This window comes from Panthera pardus, unplaced genomic scaffold, assembly GCF_024362965.1.
Source record: "Panthera pardus isolate Hobbes unplaced genomic scaffold, ASM2436296v1 HiC_scaffold_10, whole genome shotgun sequence".
NCBI lineage: Eukaryota > Metazoa > Chordata > Mammalia > Carnivora > Felidae > Panthera > Panthera pardus.
The window spans coordinates 89,590,278-89,616,702 of NW_026526655.1; the positions used below are offsets into that span (position 1 = coordinate 89,590,278).

A 26,425-nucleotide genomic window follows, 5' to 3' on the forward strand; every position below is an offset into this window, starting at 1 on the left:
CAATCTCTCTCCTGTATTGCCATAGTCTTAAATAAAGTCTTCCTTGCCTATTTAACTTTCTAGTGCAATTTTTGTGTCTATTTTTTAGTTATGACAATTTATTTTATTTATCCTAAAAGATCATGTGTATTTATTAAGAATTTTGAAAACTGAAAAAAACTTTACTGGTTTTAAGTACTTTAAAGAAGTGCCCTTAAAATTTATGTGGACAGATATTGATTATGGCTAAAGGCTGTGTGTTCAGAAAATTCCATGAAATCACAGCATGACAGTGCTGGAAAGGATCATCCAGATTATCTTAAGCTCCTCATTTGGAGACTAAGGATCAGAGACAGATTGATATTAATCAAATTGTCTAAGATTGCTAAGAAAATGCAATTCAATTATCTTAAATCAAATTAACTAAATTAATTCAACTTTTCAATTAATTCTGGATACCTTTTCCTAATATTTCTATGGATTTTTATCCATATTCATCATTTGGCAAGCTTCTTCTAAAGGCCTAGGTAATAAATATTTTAAGTTTGCTGGCCATGTAGTCTCTGTAGCAACTACATCACTGTTGTTATGGTACAAGAGCAGTCATAGATAATATGTAAATGGATAAGCTTGTCTGTGCTCTGGAAATCCCGGGAGGTTTTCCTGAACATTGTGCTTTCCTGGCAGATCATTTTGTTGCTTGTTGTGCATTTATTCCTTATTGTGGAATGCTCTAAGACCACCACAGTTCACATTTGTATCAAGAGAGTAGGTTAGGCTGCTTAGCCCTGGTGAGTTTTTAAATATTTATTGTATATGGTGATAGGGTTCTTCAACCTTTCTTCGTTTTCTTTTTTCTTTTTTTAAGTTTCGTTGCAAAACTGATAAATGTATTCCATTCTGGTGGAAATGTGACACTGTGGATGACTGTGGCGACGGATCTGACGAACCTGATGACTGTCGTGAGTACATCAGTGAATGTAGGAATTTAGAATTAAGAGTTCCTTAAATCCCAGTTCTTGAAAATTAAAGCAAGACCTTAAATATTTCCTTCTGATGCTTTTCCAAAATCTTTAAAAATGTAACAAAAATTGTTAAAATATCTTGGGTATGTCTCTGTTAACTATTGCATTTAGAATGATGCTGTCAGTAATTTGTGTTATTGTTTTGTCTTAAAATTTCTTACTCGTAGTATAATTACACTCATGTAGTGATCAGTATAGTAACATTCAGCATGATTTTGACTGGATATGTCACCAAATTAGAAGCAAAACTGGGCAAGTTTTTAGAATTCCACTCAATAACTAAAATCTTACTTTAAGGGATTAATCTTTCAATTTTTCTGACAGCATTAAAATACTGAAAATTCCTTAAAAGTGAGATTTTTCCAATATAAGTCATTAGTTTGTTCTTTAGCAATTTAGTATGCTCTTATTAGTTGCCTTAAAATGACTACCAATTATATTTTGACTCAAACTGTAATTGGCACGGTTAGGTATCATATACATACATACATACATACATACAAACATATATATGCACATGTGTTTGTATATATGTGTGTGTGTGCACATGTATATACACATGTACATTTAGGTATCACTGGTAACTTCGGTTGTAACAGACACACAATAAACTTTGTCTTGATAGACTTTTATAGTTCACTCCATGGGTCACTCCAATACTGTCCTGTCAAGTTAGAGGCTTTTAGTCAATCATGATTCCCTCAAATCTCAGTGGATAGTTGCCATGATTTGGCCTTGACAATTGAGTTCAAGATCCTTAGGCTTGCACTAAAGAAAGACAGTAAACTGTCTTAGTAAAAACTAGTTGCTTTCTGATGTAGAACTTTCCACCACATAATTACAAAACTGTTTTAAACTTAGGGTATCTAGATAGTTACTTAGATGAGATGGATCCCATCTCTTTGGGCACTACCAAGTGTATAAAACATTTGAAGTTGTTTCACATCGTTCATTTGTATCTTTGAAAGCAAGAAACTGTATATTCAAGGAAAAAGAAAAAAGATACAGAAGTCATTGGTTTTCTAATAGTCTCTTCATGTTTCTGGAATGTCCATTGGTCTTTGAGTTTTTAATACAGTTTTTGTTTTCACTATGATAGGCAATATATGAAAGTAATATCTGTGTGAGATAGGTATACTATTATGCCTGAATTATTCTTTTTTAAAGTTATTGAATTAAAAGAACTATTAAAGAAACAAGAAATTACATTGCTGAACAACCAAGATTTACTAATTAAAAGGAAGTTATTAATTTCCCTGTGATAAAGTAAATTTTCCTACAATATGGTAATTTAATGCATCTTACTTTGTAATTTATAGAAATAAAGGAGAATGAATATGTTAAATCAGTCCTCATATTAAGGTGACCTCCCCTGCCCAGATTCACTAATATGTTCTCTAAGGAAATACCACCATAATGACCTACAGTTACAGTCAGTGGCACCCAATGCTTTCCGTTCTAAAATATCTGCATCTCCAGAGTTCCAATTTTAATCTTGACTGGAATATCATGCTATCACCATACTGATATGAAAAATTAACCAAAGATTTAGTATAGTAAGTTTTTCACATTTACACACTTTCAGACTGCATGGTGAACAAATATAACTTTAATGTCTTTTGAGGGAACCAAAGAGACATCTGGTATCTGAGAGTCTCTGCATCATCCTTATCCTGGTTAAATACCAATTCAACATGTTTTTATTGGTGACATTATCTCTGTGATCTTTTAGTAAATGATCTTTTACTTGGAGTCGACGGGTTAACAGCACCAAACATCTGTAGGCATGAAGCTTTATTTTAAGAGTTATGGTGAGGTGGAGAGTGATGTACATGAGTCTGTGGAGTGTTTAGAATTCATTTGTGAATAGCTGCATCATCAAAATTTGCAGGGACTAGGTTGCTGGCAATATCTATAATTTCACCTGAAAAGGCTGGAAAGCTTAATCCCAGCTTCACCTACTTGCAAACTTCAGTAGTGTTATTTAAATAAATGTGTTTAAGAGTGATGCGTCATGAATTCTCTGGCATCAGAAGTTTGTAATTACAGTTTCCAGACCATTCTAGAGACATATTTAAAAGTCAGATGGCTTCCCAGTTATTTCCCAGGCATGAAACTCCTCTGATAGTTGTAACCCTTCTTATGGGAAGGTTGGTTCAGTAGCAAAGGAATATTCAAGAAAATCATATATGAAGCAACAGGAAATAGAGGAAATTCACGTTTAGAATGTGAGAAAATTAAGTATCACACAGTTTAAACACTTAACTAACTAAACACTTAACTACAATTGACTAATAAATGTCACAGATTGGAGTTAAATTACTTTAAACATTTCAGAACTCACTTCTATAGAAGTCAAGCATATATTGAGTTATTTTTTAATGTTAAGGAAATTTTTAATTGTAAATATAAAAGCATACTTAATGTTCCGAAGAACATTTAAAATATCACTTATTAGTATTTGGTTGACTTATTTGAACAACTAAGCAGCATATTAATTATGTTAAAGTCAGTGATTAGTAATGTACATTAGGATCATCAGTCAAAAGATAAGTGTTTTATTACAAGCAACATAGATTGTGAGAAGACTTCAGAGTCAGATCTGGATCTCAATTCCAGGTCTGGCACTTGAAACTTGTACATCCTTGGGTTATAATTAATATCCATGAGAACTAGTTTCCTTATTTATAAAATGGTCATGGTGATGGGGAGGTGAGGAGGTTATGACAAGATTCAATTCGTAGTTATATGTGAAAGGGCCTAGCCCAGTGTCTAATACAGAGTAGATGCTCAGTATATCCCACTTTATTATTATGATTATTATCATCATTATTTCTTTAAATTTTTTTTAATGTTTATTTATTTTTGAGAGAGAGAGACAGAGACAGAGCATGAGAAGGGGAGGGACAGAGAGAGAGGGAGACACAGAATCCAAAGGAGGCTCCAGGCTCTGAGCTGTCAGCACAGAGCCCGACAAGGGGCTTGAACTCACCAACCGTCAGATCATGACCTGAGCCAAAGTCAGATGCTTAACCGACTGAGCCACTCAGGCACCTCATCATTATTTCTTATATAAACTCAAAAATATGGCAAAATGCATTATCATGTGGAATTAATTTCTGTTAATTTATGAAATGTAATCTGGAGGTCATCTGAGTTGCTCACAGCTTAGCTGTACTGTAATCTGAATCTAATAGCTACCTAGGTGTGAGACATCCACAATGTGCTCTAGAATATGTTTAATATGATGAAATAATAAATATTTTTAATGTCAGAAAAGCTCTTTTTAAGAAGGCATGAGCTAAGATTGGCATTTGGTGATACCTGTATGTTTTCTTCCCTAGCTGAATTTAAATGTCAGCCAGGCAGATTCCAGTGTGGAACTGGACTCTGTGCTCTTCCTGCTTTCATCTGTGATGGAGAGAATGACTGTGGAGACAATTCCGATGAACTCAACTGTGGTAGGTGATTAAATTCTTAACTAAGGAACATAGATCTAATTCTTAGCTGATTATGTGTGCGCCGATTTAAATTCAGACACAGGTTTCAGCACAAATTTTTTTTGTTCTATCTTTTAGACACACATGTCTGCCTGTCAGGTCAGTTCAAGTGTACAAAGAACCAAAAATGTATCCCGGTAAATCTCAGATGTAATGGACAAGATGACTGTGGGGATGAGGAAGATGAAAGGGACTGTCGTAAGTCACCTTAAAATGTTCTGTCTTATCTTACTTCTGAGTCCCAACTGAAAATGGTCTAAAAATTATTATTATGTACCACACAGTGTAGAAAAACATAATACCAATTATGGGCAAATAGCTCCAAATAGGTATCTATTGGGATGGGTTATTTAAGAAGCTCTCTATAAAGAATATAGAGAAAATTAAAACATGGTGGTCTTTACTTAGAAAACTACCTGAAGATTATGGCAAACAGGAAACAACATGCATTCATTCACATCATCCTTAAGAGAAGCAGCAAAACCAACATTACAGGTGACTGTGGTGTTTTGTTCATAAACAGATTTTGTGTGTGTGTGTCCACAGTAGGAAGCTACAGGTAATTTTCTTCTATTGATTAGTTACTTGAAATCAAGTCCATTAATTGAGATTGTTTTTTTCCCATAAAATACATATTGAATGTATGATGAGCAAAATAACCTAACAAAACTATTTGTTAAAAACTGTAAATAATATTCTATTTAATGTCTTTTAACAAGATACTCCAAAGAATAATTATAAAATATCTTGTTCTTTTTGCCCCTTGTCTCCATCCCCCACCAAAAATCAAATTAGATTAAATGGAAGACAAACACTTTATATTATGTACATATATACACATAGGCACACAGGCATGCACACACACACACACACACACACACACACACACCAGAATCTGAACAATAGAGTACCTGTCAAGGTTTTCAGGGTTTCAACAGAATAGCTGTCAACATTCCTGTCTTGCTGAAGTTTTATTTTATTCCCCTAAAACTTTTATCAGTAAATAATGTGCAGTCACCCAGCAATTTGATTAAGATGGTGCATTCAGAATAAAGTCAGTACCAGTTCTTTATGGTTAGTCATTCTAGGAGCTGATCCATTAAACTGACTAGGATTTGTGATGCAGTTTACAGTGTAAGTCAGATGTTCTCCTCTTCCCTCAAAAACTCAACACAAGTAGAGAGTTTGATAAGTTTTATGATTTTTATTTCCTTATTCACTAATACCTTCTGATTTAGTCTGTTTTCTATGTATAAAAATGTGAATGTGTGAATTCTTACTCTTATTTATCTGGTAACATTATTCCAAAAGGCTCTGAACTGTTTATTTTTAAAATTAATTTCAAAATATTTCTAATCAAGGTAAGGTTCTGAAAATTCTGATTTTTATCAAATGTATCATTACAGAAATAGGTTTTATTTATTTATACTGGAAAGGACATTTGGAATATATTATAGATAATGAAAGTTAAAACTCTTCACCTTCAGAGCCTTATTAATTAAAAGATGATACATTTCCAGTTGACTATCCTTAACATTTGTTTGTCTAATTATTTTTTAGATTAAGTGTCTGTCTTTGTTCAAAACTACATTTTAATAGATCTTTTGCTCTTAAGCCGAAAACAGCTGTTCTCCAGACTATTTCCAATGTAAAACTACTAAACACTGCATTTCCAAGCTGTGGGTTTGTGATGAGGATCCAGACTGTGCGGACGCATCAGATGAGGCCAACTGTGGTGAGTGTTTTGTGACCCTGGATCTTTCCTATTGTATTTGTGTCACCATCTGACATAGCCACAGTGAAAGGGGTTTGAACACAATTCTGATGAAACTGAAGTCTTACATGAGAAAGTTTTGTCTCTGTGCTCGCAGAGTCATGACAACCTCATATTAGCTATTTTATAACAGCAATCTCAGGTTAGCTGTTTTTACCTATAGAAGGGTAAGGCAGAAGAGTAATATTGTTTAATATAACTCAAAACTATTTCTAAAAAGATGGATCTAAAAGGTAGGCTAAACCATCATCTTGTATTAGAGTATGCACTTGGTATTAGCATTTAATGAATGGAAAAAATGAGACATTACCTTAAAATATTTTTTTTAACATTTATTTATTTTTGAGACAGAGAGACAGAGCATGAATGGGGGAGGGTCAGAGAGAGGGAGACACAGAATCTGAAACAGGCTCCAGGCTCTGAGCTGTCAGCACAGAGCCTGACACGGGGCTCGAACTCATGGACCATGAGATCATGACCTGAGCCAAAGTCGGCCGCTTAACCTACTGAGCCACCCACGCGCCCCAAGACATTATCTTTTTATTGTTCTAGACTTCATTTTTTTTTTGCTTAAATACATACGGTTTTCCATTCATTCAATGATTGTTATCCATTCCCAAACATGGTGAAATAAAAGGAAAGTTAAGAAAAGTATCTTTTCTGTTTTAGTAGATGACAGCGAACACCTAAGTTGGCATTTGTTTCTGAACCTTTTTTTTTACTTAAGATCAGTTGTTTTATTTATAAGAATTATTTATTAATTAATGTTGCAGAAATGGACAACATACTCATTTTGTTTAATACATTCGATTCTATCTTGAAAATGTCAACGGAAAGACAGAAATGAAGAGTAGTTGTCATGTGTAATTCATTTTATCAACATTTATTAAACAGTAACCGAGGCTATGTTGTAGGTGAATACACCAAACATGGCATTGTTGGGGAAGCAAAAAATTATTTAATCTGCTAATTGATTGAGAAAGACAGAGTTTTTCCAAATTGAAGATAGCATGTCCAAGACTTTCAGAGCCAAAATTGGGTTAAATGCATCTGCTATATTCCACACTGCTCTTAATTACCTCTTCTGAGAAAAAAGAAAATAATGAAAACCCATTGTGTTCTTTGAAATTCCACTTCTGCACAACATTCATGAGACATATGTGTAATAAATGACGATCGTGTGTCTTTAAGTGTTTTTCCTAATACTGTCTTCCATGTGACTGTGTATTCAGAACATGCAACCAAAATAACTTACTACAGTATCATGAAACCCCATTTACCACTTTGTAGAATTGGTCTTCATAATCAATTCACAAAACCCTGAAGTATAGTCATTATTGATTTGTCCCTAACAATTATCAAAGTCTTTTACAGACTAGTTTATATTCTTGGCTAGTTTTCTTTTATATTAATGGCTAGTTTTGTGTATTTTTGGTTTACCGAAGTGAAAAGGAATAATGACTTATATTAGCTATATGAATATTTTTATGGAATATCTATAATTTGTTCTTCCTTACTTTGATATTATTTAACTGTTGTCACAGATTATATTAATCAAACTGATAATTATCAATTATTATAATAATTGTAATGCTTAATTTGGTATTTACCATATAGCCCAGGATATGTGTTAAACGCTTTATAGTCATGTACTCACGTAATCTCTCTACTATCCCCTATTTTTTTTGAAAAATTTTTTAATGTTTATTCATCTTTGAGAGAGAGACAGAACATGAGCAAGGGAGGGACAGAGAGATAGAGAGGGAGACATGGAATCTGAAGCAGGCTCCAGGCTCTGAGCTATCAGCACAGAGCCCGACGTGGGTCTCAAACCCACTAACCATGAGATCATGACCTGAGCCAAAGTCAGATGCTTAACTGATAGAGCCATCTAGGTGCCCTGATCCCTATTTTTTATAAAGTTTATTTATTTGGGGAGAGAGATAAGGGTTCTGGAGAGAGAGAGAGATTCAGAGAGGGAGAGGGAGAGAGAAAGAGAGAATCCCAAGCAGGCCTGTGCTATCAGTGCAGGGCCCAACACAGAGCTGGATCTCACAAACTGAGATCATGACCTGAGCCAAAATCAAGAGTCAGACTCTTAACTGACTGAGCCACCCAGACACCCTTTACTATCCCTATTTTATTGATGAGGTAAATGAATCCCAAGGAGGTTATATAACTTACCCCAAAGTCATGGCTTGCAGGTGGTGGAACTGGGACTTGAATCCAAGGGTTTTTCACACTAAAGCATCTACTCTGTAGACTTGGTATAAAGCCACCTCATTCTTTCTGTGTAAAGAGAAAAATATTTAAATGTTTTCTGTTTGAAAGTTATATAGACTTCTCCCAGCCACAGTCATTGCCATAAGTTCCAGATCAGTATACGAACACATACATACATACAGTAAGAGGGAGAGAAGAGATGAGAAGGTTGCCATCTGATTTGCCTTAGACCACTATAAAATTTTATTGTGGCAGGAACTAATTTAATTTAAAAAACTTCTATATCACATTTTAGTGTACCATTTCTCAGTCTTTATTCTTGGTGGGCTAAAAAGGCTAGCTCCTTCCCCTTTGTTCTGTCCTCAATAAAAATAGAAATGCCGTGTATTTTTGCTATGTCTGTTAACACTTTTGCAGAATACTTGCGCTGAGTAGGGAAAAGCAAAAAAACAACAACAACAACAAAAAAAACCAAGCAAATAAAAACACTTCTTAAAATTAACCCTATCAAGCTAAGGCCTTATTATTTGAATCTGAGTCCTGTGTTCCTTTGTGGGAACAGAACTTGTCTAGAATAGAAGGTAAGTTTCAATGTTTCTCATGTTGAGGGCCCAGCAAGATACAGATTCGCGTGAAGTGCTGTTGAGTGACTGGCCTGTTCTCTGTTACAAAACCTCTGTATGTAACTCATTTTTATTGCAGTTTTCTTCTATATTTTCTTGGTCCAATGCTAAATTTAGAGGGAGATTCTGCTTTACTCTTAGAGTTCACCTAGCTCTTAACAACTTATTTCTCAGAAGCAATATCTATCTATAGCTTTATATCTAATTGGCTTCTATCAATTCTAAAGTTCTAGCATTGTAATGTGTTCTACCTTGATAGATCCTAAATGAAACAAATTTTTTCTCTTTATTTTTTTTAAAATGTTTTATTATTTATTTTCAAGAGTGAGAGAGACAGAGCACAAGCAGGGGAGGGGCAGAGAAAGAGGGAGACACAGAATCCAAAGCAGTCTCTAGGCTCTGAGCTGTCAGCACAGAGCCTAATGCATGGCTCAAACTTGCAAACCACAAGATCATGACCTGAACCCAAGTCAGCTACTTAACCAACGGAGCCACCCACACCCCCCTTTTTCTCTTTAAATTTTATAAACAATACCAATGTAGGGACACAGGGTCACTGAGACACTGTGGAAAAGCCTAACAAAGCTTACAAATAAATTTACAGAATAACTTGCAAAAAAAAAACCAAATACACATGCAGTATAGGGAATTAAAATACCTTTAATGTATAAATATCTTTAAAATTATTTAATTTTTATATTTACTGGAATACCATGTTTATTGAATTCTGCCCAGTGTAATTTTTGAGTTCTGATTAGTAATGCAGATTTAACAACTAATATTCAATATGTTTAAAAATTTTATGGTAATCTAGAATTTAAGGAGGCTTCAAATCACTTTGAGTAGATATAAATTACATGTAGTTTAGGAGTCTTAGTCCAATAGTTTAGTATTGGTGAGACTGAATACGAATTTTAAAATTAAATTACATATTTTCCTATCCTATGACACATAGTTTTTGAGATGACTAAATTTATGTGTCTGTAAAAACTACATTTGGCACATTTGGATTTAAATTCATAAATATTTTAAAAACATCTTTTAGCTCCATTTCTGTGTAAGTAAAGATTTAAATCTGTGCTATGCTTATATTCATGGGAAGACAGGTTCAACTGTGTTTTGAGTTAATGGCTATTATAAAATTACATCTTTTCACTGGAAGGTATTTTACTCTTTCTTTACTATATACCCAGAGAAAAATAAGCTTTAGAAAAGGTAGATATGTACCTTTTTTATTAAATTATAAACATTGGCTATTCTTGGAAGGCTGTTCATTACTTATTACAGTATTGGACAAACACCAGATTTGAATGCCTGACCAAAATGTATGCAATACCTCAAATTGTACTAGCCCTAGGATTTTCACTCCAAATTTCAATTTCAAACTTTCTTTACCTTCTGCCTGCCATTGTCTATTTTAGGAAGGAAATGCAGATTTGAGGATTTGACAAATCTGTACTAGATTCATGCTCTGCTTTGTAATTAGAGTTGAAACTTTTCTACAATTTGACTCTAATAAGATGATATCAGAATCCAGGTCTTTCCATTATGTCCTCTCTTCCCAGTTTATAGTTCAGATTTTCCATTCCCTAGATGTCTGTATAACATTCTTTTTATCAGTTGTTCCATCTGGGCCTTCCTGATCAACCCCATACTCACACCCCAGCTCTCTGGAATCCACTGTTTGTTCTGCCATATTGCTCTTCCCTATGGTCATGTCTCCTTGCTTTCTTCTCTTGCAACCCTCCACCTCGTCTAGAATTTTTGCTTTCAAGTTGCTTCAGCATCATTTGCGTCTTTTGAGCAGTTTTGGTTTATTCCCTACCGCTTGGCTAATTATCTCAAATTAATGTGCTAGCTATAATCACACTAACTAAGGGCATGTGAGATGAACTTGAGTTTCCTACAGTAGCTTTGTGCTTTGTGCAGCCTGGTTCTTCCAACATGAAACTGAACACATTCAAACTAAAAGAGAACTGATCAGTGGGTCCTTTAATTTTCACTTAAATTTCTGTTGAGGAAATTTGAATTTGTTTACTTAAGCTATAAGAACATAAGGAACGTGTTTTTTTTTTAAGTTAAAGCAAGTGAATATTAAATTATAAAATACTTCTACCATGCAGACTTATACAGAAAGTTACACAGTAAGCAATTTATCATTTTGAATAGATTTTTAACATTTTTCTTAAGGCATCTCTTTTAAAACATAGACATCACTACAATAACATGTAAAGCCCTCCTTTATCCTCTCCCCTTCCCTTTTTCCCCTCTGCTGAAGTGGTTGTGTATTATTCACATGTGTTCTTTTTTTTTTTTTTTTTTTTTTTTTTTAATTTTTTTTTTTTCAACGTTTTTTATTTATTTTTGGGACAGAGAGAGACAGAGCATGAACAGGGGAGGGGCAGAGAGAGAGGGAGACAAAGAATCGGAAACAGGCTCCAGGCTCCGAGCCATCAGCCCAGAGCCTGATGCAGGGCTCGAACTCACAGACCGCGAGATCGTGACCTGGCTGAAGTCGGAGGCTTAACCGACTGCGCCACCCAGGCGCCCCCACATGTGTTCTTTTTAACTATATTTCTATGTATTTATTAATATATACCTAACAGTTAATAGTATCTTAAAAGCTTACATAAATTTCATTGTATTTTCAATAGGAAATTGAAGCTTAACATTTTCTAGTATTCCAGTGTATTAATATGAATCACACATTTTTATACTGAAGGTTTTTTTTTACATGTTACAATTATTACACATTTATTGGCAAATAAAACACAACACCTTTCATACAATCTGTGCTATAGACACCATGAAGTCTCAGTTTCCTGCTCAGGTGCTCTGATTGTCAGCTTGCATGAAAGTTTACTCAAAGCAGTTGTGACAATATCCAGGGGCAGAAATCTGTGTACCCTACAGTCTATATTAGCCTTTGGATGGAGACCCTGGAACGAGTTTGAAGAGAGAAGTTCTGGTTTTGGTGGCTATACCCACAGTAAAATAATTCTTGATATTTGAATTTAGTTATTTTCAAAATATTTATTTACTTACACTTAAAATAGCATTTAGCAAATGTTAGTGCCATGACTTCAATATAATCCATGGTGGGGCGGGAGTGGAGTTCTGTGCTCACATATGCAGGAAAGGGTGATGCACTAAATTCTGTATCTTGGAAAATAGTGCACTTCCATGCATTTAGTTAAGACATCTGTTTAGTGTTTTTAAGCAGTGTTTCCTGAATTTAAATATAGACCAGCAAATTAGGTATTTTATTTTGATTAGTAAACAAATTATGTGAACACCCTAAAGCCCCTCTTCCATACTGTGTGACCATGGCTTATTGTGTGGGGGCAGGAGGAGGACTTTGTTATTGAGGGAGGCTGCTGGGAGACCGATTTAAATTTTCAAACACATGGCATCATGGTACCTCAGATATTTAGAAAGGTGGATTGTACATCTTTATGTTAGCAGGTGGGAAGGAGGAAGGACCCCATTTCTCTGGGGCCTGATTGGTCTCTGCTGCCTGATTGGTCTGATCTGCACCTGTATTATGACCTGTGCTGTGGAGTGCTGGTCCCACCACCCACTGCTGAAGTATAGCCTTGGCTGGCTTCCTCCATGTTTCCATTTCTGGTGAGGTGCAAACTGATCCTAAGTTTCTGCTATTAGATGAATACTCTTGAGCCAAGACATGCAGAGACACGTGCTCCTGAAAATCTCCAAATCTTGTGAGGAGCCAGAAATAACTGTCTCACGCTTATCTATCTAGCTACTAGTCACTTGTAGTGTCGTAGAGTCGCTCCTGAGTTTTGTTGACTGTGTCATATACATGATGCTAGATGTTTCTCCTGGAATTTTGACATCTTTTTGAGATAAATTTGGGTCAGGGTAACACTTATCTTCTCAGTAGTATTGGCTTGTCCCACATCAATCTGGATACGACTTCCATGTCTTGTGTCTGTGTGTGAGAAAGTGAAAGAAAGGGGAGCCTATCTATATGAATAGGACTAGGAAATTACTGTCTAGTTTTTATATGAAGAAATGAATGACCTACATGTGAATCCTTTAATAGTCTAAGAGGAACACATTTGGTCTTTTTATAACTTGTCTTCAGTAACTTCCTTGCATTGACTGTCTCTTTACCAAAGGGATATGCAATTATTTGGTGATGTTATTTTATTTTATTTTTTTCTTTCTCAATAATAAGAGGAAATTGTGAAATTTAAATTTTGTTCCACAAAGCTAAAAAGGAGCCCACACAGTGAGTCAGGAGGCATGCCACATATTCCAGATTCTATACTGATCTGTTGTAAAAGCCATGAAAGGAAATAGCTTTTTGCCCAGTGAGGTTTATAATTAAGTTTGTAATGAAAGGGACTGTATATTTGCTTAATAAGAACTGGGTTGGTGTAGTTGATATTTTTTAAAAAGAAATTGAGTCAGTAATTTAACATTCTGTGATATTTTTGCTTGAAAAACTTCATCCTTGTTATATTGCTTCCCTCAACCTTTGCCAAATATATTTGATTCTCTACAAATGCAAAATAAAATAGCACACACACACATGCACACAAACCTACTTGCAGTTTTATAGTAGAATGTGGGAAAAATAAGCATTAGACACTTTATAAAAAATACTTAAGAAATCTAGAACTTTAAAAAAATGCCTTTTTTGTCTACCTTTACAACAAAATATTTGCATTTGTTTTGGTTTATAAGATTCTATTCAAATGTCATTTGGACTGGTGATTCCCTTAAAGAACGTTATTACCATTTATTTTCAGGGGTTATTCAATGTTACTTGATGCCATGTTTGAATGATTATACTCTATATTAGTGTGTGAAAATAAATAGAATTAAAGTTTGTAGTGCTTTTTCTCAATACGGTACTATAGGTAATGCATCTGTGTGTAGAAAATATTATTGTTTATCACTATAAGAAATAGGAGTGGTAGCTTCTTTCAACTGGTTAGAGGACCAATCATCTTATTCAGAGTACCAGCCTATGAAAATATGGTGTGTGTATAAAGTAGTTTGGTTACCACTTCAGTTTCTGTTCCATACTCATAAATTGCAGTAAGAAGCCCTGAAACATCATTTATGACATTTTTATTAGACTTCTAATTAGTAGAATTTATTTATAATATTTTTGAATATTTTATAAGAATATATATTACATAAACATAGGGCTATATGTTATATATTAGAAAGGTTGTAAAGCTTAATATCTAAGTTTCTTGATACCTTAATTTCCGACTGGACTCAAAATACATAGAATTTTAAATAACTATTTTAAAAAACCCTGTCATTTCATTTAGGAACATATAGATAATAAAAGTAAAATGACCGACTGGTAAAGAAAACTTAGATTTATACTTCTATGTTAAAATCAGTTTGAGGATCCAAATGGTATCAGATTTTGCTTGCAAAATGAGTATCCTTTTCATCCATTAACATTTCAGGACATAATATATTAAGGAGAGTAAAAGACCTATTGTAGAGTTATAATCGTACCATTTATTAGCTTTGTAATCTTTGTGGACAGATGTATAGATGATGATTCTGATAGTCATACTTATGGCCCTGTCTGTCTTAGATTCAATGCCTGGGATGTAAGTCTCTGGACTGGACTTTGCCTGTCATTAGGGCACTATTTATTATGGTTCTTTAGTCATTGTTCATGTGGGAAATAACAGGAGTGGAGAGAAAGGTGATGTAGGATGTAGTTTGAGATAATGAACTCTATTACCTCTTTCTGGGTTATAGATGTCAGGGCAAATTATTACTTATTTTTGCTGTCCTTTAAAATTTTAACCTTATAATTAATATTTCTATTTGTCTAATCCAAAAATCTTGAGAGAGATTATAAAAATAATACAAACAAATTATTCATAATGAGTTTCCTTTGACCTAAGGAAGAAGTAGCTTAAACAGTATTTAAGAGCTAGAGAAATAGACAGCAGATCTACCCTGTAATCTGAGGTTTCTTACCCTATAGATCATCTTATCCATATGATTATATTCTTCACAATTCTGTGTTCTAAGGAGGTGGCAAACCTCCCGTGTATACATGTTTCCTATTTTGATATACTTACTGGATTTTGGTTGATATTTGAGAAAAAGGAGAAGAAATCAAAACTGATACCATTTATTGACCTTCAAATAAATCTGTTTTCAAACATATTTTTAATTAATAGTATTTGGATTATGTGAATTATATGTTGTATTCAAGCAGTAAGATCTCTACATTTAAGTTCATGTGTTAATATATAATCTTAAACTTAAAAGAAGTTACAAAATATTTGTATATATGCAATGGTATCTTAACAATAGAATTTAGCATTAACATTTTGTTATAAATGCTAATATCAAATTTAAAACAAACGTATGGTAATTTGTTTTACTTCATTAAAATCAATTCCTCAGGAGCTGAGTGTGTTAACAATTATTGGGTGTGTTAAGTATTTAATGGTGAGTAGAAGACTAAATAAAAATTCCGTATCAGAATGCTGGGAACATATTTTGATTTTTTGTTTATTTATTTATTTTTACATTTATTTATTTTTGAGAGACAGAGCACAAGTGGGGGAGGGGCAGAGAGAGAGGGAGACACAGAATCTGAAACAGGCTCCAGGCTCTGAGCTGTCAACACAGAGCCCGATGCGGGGCTCAAATCCACAAACCGTGAGATCATGACCTGAGCTGAAGTCGGACACCCAACCGACTAAGCCACCCAAGCACCCCAGGAAACATATGTTTAAATGTTATAAAATATTTCCCATAAATTGTAATTAATCAAGCTATTGGAAGAGTGACATCTAACCTGTTTCAACTTTTTGAAGACATTTCTAAGGCCTTAATTTAATTTCTTCTATCACCTAGTTGGTGATATTACTGGCAGAAATCTCTTACATGACTTAGTATATATGGCTTGAGATTCCCCCATTCTGAATACCTTACTAGATTATGTTTTTTAAGACCAAATATGGAGTCTCTTTATATTTTAGTCTTCTTTGTAATTAGGATTCTTCTGAATCCTAAAAATAAAACATACTCAGAAAATTCAATGTTTACTTAATGCCGATTAATTATGGTTTTACTATAAAAGGATCATACAGCTGTGTTAGTTAACTCTATCAATATAACAGAAAGATGTCTCATATATTTATTTCTATCTGTTTCTAGAAATTCTCTATAGATGGTAGAATGTTTTATTCCTTCATAAATACCTATCCTAGAAGTTCTTTGGATAAACACAGAGTTCTTATAATTAGCATAAACCTAGTGCCTTGATAATTACTGCTTTACGAAGAGAATCCTTTGGAACAACTGCTTGCATGTTTAGTCTGGTCCTTGTAGTGTTTAAAACCACAATATTCTTGATATAAACCCACACTGATCAGTAAAAATTTCTGTGGCTAACTATCAGGGAATCATATAGGTATAGGAAACTACCTTTAGGAATAATGAAACATTTTATGAACCTAGAATTCTGACAGTTCATTCCATTCTTTTTCAATAAAGGACATTTATTTCATTGAGTCAAAGAGAAAATAATTGAGAATCATTCACCTAAAATATAAGCAAATATATACATATATTTCTTTCAGAATTTATGATGTCTACTTTGTAATGTCTTAATAAAAGTAATTGCAGCTTAGATTTTAAAATATTTTAATTCCAGAATAGTTAGCATACAGTGTTATATTAGTTTCAGGTGTACAATCTAGTGATTCAACAATTCCATATATCACTCAGTACTCATCACAAGTGCATTTCTTAGTCCCCATCACCTAGTTCACTCATCCTCCCATCCATCTCCCGTGTAGTAACCATCAGTTTGTTCTCTATAGTTAAGAGTCTGGGGCACCTGGGTGGCTCAGTCAGTTAAGCGTCCGACTCTTGGTTTCGGCTCAAGTCATGATTTCAGGGTTTCATGAGTCCGAGCCCCACATCGGACTCCAAGCTGACAGTACAGAGCCTGCTTGAGATATATACATGTATATACATGTATATATCCATATATATACATATAACACATCTTAAATATATACATATATATACATATAACACATCTTAAAATTAGTATTGGAAATATGTAAAATATTGGTATTACCAAGAGATATTTCCAATAGGTATGTGTATTACCAACAGGAAATTTGAAAATTATGCAAAAAGTTGAATAAGGGGTTCTCATATCAACATTTCTTATTCTTTGCAGAGGAAAGCTAAAATCCTTGCATACAATTAGTTTTCCTACAACATACTTTGGGCACAATTTGTTGTTTGTTTTGTGTTTAATATTTTGCTTATATAATTAAGCTTAGTTTTTGTATCTTTATAATATTCATTTTAAAAATTAATAAACACCTATTAAATATGTTAACTAAGCAGCCATATTAGAGACTCAGGGAATTCAAAGAAGTCTAATGGGGATAATTAATAGTTTTGAAAGATTATTATGTGCTAGGCATTATACTAAGCTTTATGTATATTATATCATTTAATCCTCACACCAATCCTATGCAAAACATACTATTATTATTTTTATTTTGGGGTAAGGCTATAAGACTCAGAAGATGCAAGTAATTATTTTACTCAAGTCAACCAGGTAGAAAACGGTTGAGCAGGTATTTGAACCCATAGGATCTGGATCCAGACCCACATACTTAACTATTACTCAATTGAGCTTCCTTAATCTGCCCTAAATTTATAATAAGGCAAGAAATTAGGACACAGATACAAATAATCCTAAATAAGTTGGAATGGAAAGTTATCAGAATACATACTTAAATAGATTTAGGTATTGTTTTGTTTTGTTTTTAGATAGAGTGGGGAGAGAACATGAGACAGGGAAGGGGAAGGGGGCAGAGGGAGAGAGAGAGAGAATCCACACTCAGAAAGGAGGCAGATACAGGACTTGATCCCATGACCCTAGGTTCATGACCTGAGACAAAATCAAGGGTCAGACATTCAACCGACTAAGCCACCCAGCATCCAGACACCCCTTAAATAGCTTTTTAAAGAAACTTATCATTGAAGTGGCAATAAAAGGATGCTTTATCTATAGACAATTTGAAAGCTATAATAAACCAACTAAAAACCAGTCAGTTTTTTATTATCACCTTTCTTTAATGTCTATTCTGAACATGATAAAAAACATGATAAAAAAAAAAAAAAAACCTCCCGAGAAGGACAAACCATTGTTCATGACCCCAAATGGAAATCTACTGGCTTGCCATAAAAGTCATAATAGAAATAAGTACAATGAGAACAAACAGTGGCATTAAATTCTGGTTTGACTCCATTCTGGTTTGATGCTGGCATATCAAAATCCAACTCTCTCTTTGTTAAAAAGAGAGATTATTAAAAAAAAAAAAGAGAGAGAGAGAGATTATTGAGTGTCACAGAAGCCCTATCATTGCATGACCAAACTTTCATAATGAAGCATCTAGGAAAAATGAAAGAAATTTGAACAGAGGATAACTTTCTCATCAGCCATTCCATACTATGTAACACTGTGTTCATATATTGTTTGAGCTATCTGGTGCTTACATCTATGACAAGTACACCACACACTTGACAACATTGTCCTCTTCTTGATTAACTGAATGAATAAGCATGATCTAAAAATCAAACTACTTGCTTCTTCCTAAAGGTTTTCCAATAACTATATATATATATATATATATATATATATATATATATATATCATCGTTATATACTATATATAATATATACTATATAATTATAATATATAAACTATATAGTGTATTAATATGTATATTAAATTGGTTAAAATACAAGTAGCTATCGAGAAGAAAGTAATTATTCATATTAATATCACTCTTAGTATGCTTTCAGAAATTTTTACTATGCACAAGTGAAGGTCATTAATACTGTTTTGTTCTGATTTTTTGAAAACTTGAATAACAAAGCATTTTTTTTCTAATTTTATAAAACTTTGTAATTGACTACTGGGCATAAATTGTCCAAATTCTTTTTTGGAAGATACAGTTAAATCTTGGCACTAAATGCTGTATTTGTTGGCACTGAAACAGGTGCAAGAAATGAACATGTTAAAATCTCTAGCTTGGAATAGTTAAACCAAATGTAATTATATGTGAGTCTTGACTAAAGGTATGATTATCATCCAAGACTTAGCAGTATGGGGTATGGGGGTGACAATGCCAGCCTTAAATTCCAGAACTTTTTTCATGCTATTTGTTTTTCACAGTTATAATTTACTACCTCTTCATAGTGCAAAATTATCCATCCACTTGGTTTCATTTCTTGGCTCAATGCTGTGACTTACTAATTTTCAACATCTTATGGACAGATGGAAAGTGTTCACTAAACATGTTGCTGAATTAACACAGAATTCATTTCTAAACCACAATAAAGAATGGAGCTGAAAATATCAAGTCCACTCAGTTCCATCTAAAGCCCATGTATTGTTATAATGGAATCTCTGGTTGAAAAAGGGTCATTAGAGGTCATGTGGTTAAAGTAGGGCCACATCTACCATCCCTAATCTAAGTAAACAAGCCAACCAAACATTCCTTTATGTCTAGACAAAATCCTCATACTATAAAGTCTGTTTTTTTTTTTCTTTTTGTCTTTTCCAATAGAAATTTTGAATATCCTAACACTATCCTTTGTGTACAATTCCTTTGTTTAGGGACTCTCAAGTTAAATTCTTTCACATCCTTCTCCAGGCCAAGTAATTCCATTTTCTTTTATCTCTCTACATGGGTTCTATTTTCTGTTCTATTAATCAGCTGTTTATTTCTCCCCTGAAACCTTCCCACATCTATGCTTTGGTTATGATCTATGAAACAGAATGCAGCATTTTTAAGTGCTGTGTCTCCCCTGTTCCCCATTGTATATACCTGCTTTTGTATTCTAATACTGTGTTTGATTAAAAGCAAATAAAACCACAGTGTTCACACTGTTGATCTGTGGCCAATTTATATGAACCCTAGCTTAGAGATTTCACATACATTCTACCAGATTTTCAGTGTCATATTTATGAACTGCTTCCATGTTGTTGTTTTTTTAATAAGTTATAATGAAATCTACTGTCTCTCCTGACAAATTTTAAGTTCCAAGAGGATTGGATCTATATATCTTATAATTCCCTAATATATACCTAGTACATAGTACAGAATCTGGCACAAATAAATGTTTGAAGAATGAGTGAGGAAAGGAAATTTAAAAAAAAACAGAATTTTTTTGGTTCAGACAAATATATTTCTCTTCTAAATCTGGACATTGGGATTCTAGTTTCCTTTCTTTAAATTTATCTGCATTTTATTTCATTTTTATGTAAGTACTGCTTTTTCTCTTGATCAATTCAATAGTTTGGACTTGATTTGTAGGCAAAATTGAGTTAAATTGTAAGGAGGTTTCAATCTAAAAAAACGCTGCATGTCAAACTTACACAAATGAGATATACCTCCCCATTTCTAGGAAGAAAAGTGGGCTATGGCAGTACAATTGACCACTACATGAAAAGACCCCATAAACTCTGGACAACTAGTAGTAAAGCTCCATTCTTGATTTCAGCATTTATTAATTGGATAGATTTCTTTAGGTATCTATTATTTCCTCATTTGTAAATGGTGATAATTTTGTCCTGGGAAAGCTGATGAGAGGGTTTAAACAAATAAAGGTTTATAAGCACCCAGTAGGTATATAAGTACCTAGTAAGTATATAAGTACTTTAGTCCCTCAAAATTATTTGTCCCCCTTTTTTCAGCATTTTTTGCCAAATACTTAGCACTGACATAGGTTCAAACACTCAATGATTTATTCTGTAGTGGAGATGGAAGGGAACAAAAGATTTAAATAAATACTATAAAATTTTATGACAGAATGAAATGGTTCTGTGAATGCTTGCATTTCTTGTCAGGAGAGAAGAAAAAATAAAACATCATTAGAGTTAACAAAGAGTTCATGACTTAACAGATTAATAGGAAATATAATAACAAATGTTAAAGAGAGTATGACTGGTATGAATCTTTACATCTTTGTTACATCATTTCCACACAGTGTTAGAATGACAATTTTGTATATGCACTATGCTCCCCTGTGAGCCCTGTTTGTTTCTCTAACAGCTTTATTAAAATACAATTGGCAAACAATAATCTATATATTTTTAAAATATATAAATCTAATAAATTTTGGCAAGTGTGTATGTCATGAAATAATCATCACAATTAAAATAACAAACATATTTTTCACTCTTGGAAATTTGTTTTCCTTTGCAATGTCTCTCCCTCTCAGCACTTCCTGTATCCTTGTCTCCACAGGAAACCACTTATTTGCTTTCAGTCACTATAGATTAGTGTGCATTTAGATAAACCTAGAGTCATATAGTTTGCATACATTTTCCCTGGCTTTTTCACTCAGCTTAATTACTTCGAGATTATCCATGCTGATGGTGGTATCAGATGTTTATTCCTTTGTATTGCTTAGAAGCATATTACTGTATGGATATACCACAATTTTTGTATTCATTTACTCATGTATGATCATTGGGGTTGTTTCAAGTCAACTTTAGACTATTTAGACTATTACAAATCAGGCTATTATGAACATTCATGTATTAGTCTTTTTATGAACACATGCTTTCTCTTCTCTAGAAACTGATGGCTAGGTCATGTAAGTGCGTGTTAACTTTTTAAGAAAATATGAAACTCTTTTTCCAACGTACCATTTCATGTTCCCACAAGCAGTGTTGGAGAATTCCAGTTCCTCTGCATTCTTGCCAATACTTGATACTTTTAAATTTTAGCCATTCTAGTAGATGTGCAATCGTTTTTAATCATGGTTTTAATTTGCATTCCATTTATGACTAATGATATTGAACATCATTTCATATGCCTATTTGCTATCTATATATCTTCCTTAGTGAAGTATCTACTTAAGTCATGTTCCCATTTTTTATTGGATAGTTTTTTTTTTATATTGCTGAATTTTGCAAGTTCTTATATATTCTAGATCCAAGTTATTTTTCAGATAAATATTTTGCAAATATTTTCTCATAGTCTATGCCTTGTCTTTTCATTCTCTTCTTCCCCTTACTTTGGGTTCAATTTACTCTCCTTATTCCAGTTCATTGTGGAAGCTGAGGTCACTGTATTGAGAACTTTCTTCTTTTCTAACATAAGTGTTTTATATAGATACTTTCATTGTCAAGGATTGGGTCTATTTTGATAAAGATTCCATAAGCCTTTGAAAAGAAAGTATGTTTTGCTGTTGGGTGAAGTGGTCTATACATTTCCTTAGATAAAGTTGGTTGATAATGCTCTTTAAGTCTCCTTTATCCTTACTAATTTTTGTATATTTATTCTATCAATTATTGTGAGATGAGGATAAAAATTTCTGTTACTGTGCATTTGTCTAATTCTCTTTGCAATTTTACCAGTTTTGCTTCATGTATTGTGAAATTTTTCTGTTGGTGATTTAGAACTTAGGTTTCTCTTGATGAACTGAGATTCCACAATTGGAATTTTTTTCCAAGTTGGTAATTGGAGTTTTAAGACCATTTACATTTATATTATGAACAGGTCTCAGTTTGAATTTTTTTAATTTTTTTGATTAACTAAACTCCACACTGTATTCACTAGATTTTCCACTAATACATATATTTTTTTTTTTTCTGTTCTAGGATCCCACATTACATTTAGTCATCTCTCTCCTTACTTCCTTGATCTGTGACAGTGTTTCCATCTTCACTTGTTTTCAAAGACTTTGATAGTTTGAAGATTACTAGCGAGGTATTTTTGTACAATGTCCCTCAATTTGGGTACTCATGAATTTTCAGGGATGCCTGTTTAATTGTACCCAGCTTATCAAGGTGTTTGTGGTGAGATACGCTATCTGATCCAACTAGGTGCTAGAACAAGAAGTCTCTCTTTGATTCTACTTTTAGATTCTACAAGCTGCCCAATATATCAGAATATTTTCTCTATTCCTTTTCCCCTTATGTTTGCGAGGATTGGTATTCCTTCATTCGAAGAGCCCCATAACTAATTCACAACCCACGATATATATCCCTATCACTCTTCCAAACTCCCATGATCTTTTCTGGCTATATCAAATTTATTAAATCATTAACCTATTGAAATTCCTACAAAATTCCTTAATTTTCCTTGTTTGTATCTTCCCCACACTTACTCAAATGCCAGTGTTGAGACCAGAGGTAAGTTTATTTCTTGAGCATTGCTTTATTTTTTCCTTCAGTTTTATTGAGATAGAAATGACATATAACATTGTATTAGGTTAAGGTGTACAACATAATGACTTGATGCTTATTTACATTGTAAACTGATCATCAGGATAAGTCTAATTATCCACCACCTCACATAGTTAGAAATTCTTTTCTTTCTTATTTCTTATGATCTTATTATATATTTTCTACTTGCACAATTTGTCCTTCTTTTTCTTTTTTACTGTTTTTTAATGTATTTTCTGTCCCTTTTTTCCGTATTTCTGCTAGCCCTTTTATTTTGTTAGGTGCCAGATTTTTTTTCTGTATTGCTATAAATATTTTTGAAGTTTGTTTTGCAGAGCTGTTAAATTATTTGAAACAATTTTATTCATTGAGATTGAGCTTTTAAGATTTGTTAGATGGAACCAGAGCAGTGTTTTTGTTTTTGTTTTTGTTTTTGTTTTTGTTTTTCTCAGGACTAACTAATCACTACTTGGGCAATATAATTCTGAGTACTCAAGCCAGTATTCTGTGTGTTATAAAATTGTCCAGTCTGACTAGTGGGGACAGGCACTATTCCAGGTCCTGTTCAAGTCTCAGATACTGTTTGCTTTATCTTTTCAGCTGACTTTTTTGCTAGTATCTGGTAGTCTCTTTACACATGTACCCTGATTGATTTCTGCTGTATATGCAAGAAAAATCCTCTGCAAATCTATGTGGTTCACATTCTTTTTTTTTTTTTTTTTTTTTTTTTTTAACGTTTAATCATTTTTGAGAGACAAACAGAGTGTGATTGGGGCAGGGCCAGAGAGAGAGGGAGACACAGAATCTGAAAGAGGCTCCAGGCTCTGAGCTGTCAGCACAGAGCCCCACGGGGGTTCGAACTCACTGACTGTGAGATCATGACCTGAACCAAAGTCAGCTGCTTAACCAACTGAGCCTCTGTGTGGTTCCCATTCTATGCAGCATTCTCTTCTCCATTAGTGCTTTGAGAACTGTGATGGTTTCCTTGGACTCTCAGTTTAGTCTTGTCAACTCATGGAGTCCCGTGGACTTTGCCTAACTTTCCGCTACCCATGTTGTAGCCTGGAAACTCTTCAAGACACTAAGTCCCAGCAATGTTAAGGCTCACTTCACCTCATGTTGTTTTTTTTTTTAACTCTCAGAGATCACTGTTCTTTGTTGTCTGATGTCTAATGTGTTGGTAACCATTGTTTCATATATCTTGTCGTTTATGTTTTTGTTTTGTTTTTGTTTCAGTTCTTTCAGGTGGTAGGGTAAATCTGGTACCTGTTATTCAAATCAGACAATGTTTGTTTCTATATGAAGCCCAACCTCTTTGATAAACATTCAGTGCTTTGCTTTGTTTGCTCTCCCCTGACATCTGTACCCCAGTGTCTCATTGAGTCATAACCTACTATTTTAATAAGATTTTATTTCCCCAGGGCTTTACCGCCTTATTAAGGCTTAGTTCAAGTACTACCACATATACAGAGTAGTTGGCATCAGTAATAATTCTGGAATAACAGAGACATTGAATATAGTTCTAAGCAGGGACAGAATTGTTAACACATTGTGACTTTATTCCAATAGAACCTGAATAGTATCTAACCATTTTGGTCTATAAGAAGGTATACACATTTTATTCATCAGGTATAGGTACTTAGAGAACAGGTGTTTAAGCTCTTGTATCATAATTCTCATTGCTGTAATATGCATGTGGATAGGGATTTTTCAAGAGACTTTTGGAACTATTTAAGAAAGGAGAGTATAGATGAGATGACTACGGCATTCTATTCACTGTAGATCCCTAGGGTGATAATTTTTCTAAGAATATGCCACACATGACTCTATACTCATGTTAAATTATAAAGCTTGTAGGTAAACTACGTCACCAGTACTTGGACACTTTCTCCTTTCATGTTATTTTTGAGGATGGTCATCCTGTATACACTCTTTTGCCCCGTATTTAGTACCTAGAAATGTCTCTCTGAGTAGCAGTGATGTGAAATAATGTTGAGTTTGCTAAGCATGTCTATATTTTATATTTACTTGGCCCACATGCAAGGTCAGTTTGGGATGAGTTATTTTAAAATCTGGATATTTATCTTCATGAGAAAGATACTAAGAGTGGTGATTCTCCACACAAAAGGAGACAAATTCAGCCCTGGTGCAAATCAAATATGTCATATAGGAGTCCATAGGCTTTTGGGGGCCAATGAATTAGTGTCTATGGTGAAGGGCCACCAGCCAAATCTGAATTTGCAACTACGATAACTGCACCAAGGTCTCCTAAAGTAATTTATTGTCTCAGGGCAGCTGCTGCCTCCATCCATTAAAGACTAGGGGAGAGTGTGGTGAAAGACAAGAGTTACAAACGGGTGGGGCCAGAATCTGGGGGCACTTAGGGGAATCTGGATCTCAGCTTCTGTTCAGCACCCAGGCCAGGATTTAGGAAAGAGGGCAGAGAAGCTGTGGTTAAGTGAGGTATGGAAACATCCTGTTTTTGTTCTTTGATGCGAATCCACCTCTTTTCCACATAGGCATTGCCTCACTCAGGGCACGTTTTGATGTCGCAGCTATGTGCAGTTGACTTTTTGAAAATGTTGGTTATTTAAACTGTGAGATATGAATAATAAGGATAATAGTATTTTTTTAATTTTATTATGTAAGGCTCTGAGCCAGGAACTTAGTTGTGGGAATAAAAGAAGCTGAAACTAAATCAGTATGGTTTAATGGACTTTAGGGATAAAAGCAAAATATTCCAAATCTTGAGTACAGAAGTAATGTGGGTTTCTATAGTTAACAGTGAAAGAAAGACAGGCACTGGAGAGTACTTAGGGCAAAATATGAGCTATCTTTCTAAGGGATTAAAAAACTCACTGGACTTAAATTCCATTAGAAACAGGATTTTGTTTTTATCAATAAACGGAAGACAGCATTGCAAACTTTCTGAAAACGATCAACTTAATGGAGATGATATTTTGCCTACCGTGGAACATATAGTTCTGCAAATGACACCCTAACTAGCGTGGTCCCTGGTATGTGAATATGTACCAAGTGAATACAAATAGTTTTCAGAAATGTCC

The 26,425-nt window shown here is 33.9% G+C and overlaps 1 protein-coding gene across 4 annotated transcripts in view; it reads left to right on the plus strand.

Annotated features, from left to right (window-relative positions):
• LRP1B (LDL receptor related protein 1B) overlaps positions 1-26,425 on the plus strand; it is a 1,871,086-nt gene that overhangs the window by 1,654,959 nt on the left and 189,702 nt on the right. For all 4 annotated transcript variants that reach the window (XM_053909160.1, XM_053909154.1, XM_053909157.1 and 1 more), the window contains exons 63-66: positions 848-941; positions 4,349-4,465; positions 4,583-4,702; positions 6,120-6,239. In XM_053909160.1, the coding sequence (XP_053765135.1) occupies positions 848-941; positions 4,349-4,465; positions 4,583-4,702; positions 6,120-6,239 (451 nt within the window). The remainder of the gene's footprint in view (positions 1-847; positions 942-4,348; positions 4,466-4,582; positions 4,703-6,119; positions 6,240-26,425) is intronic.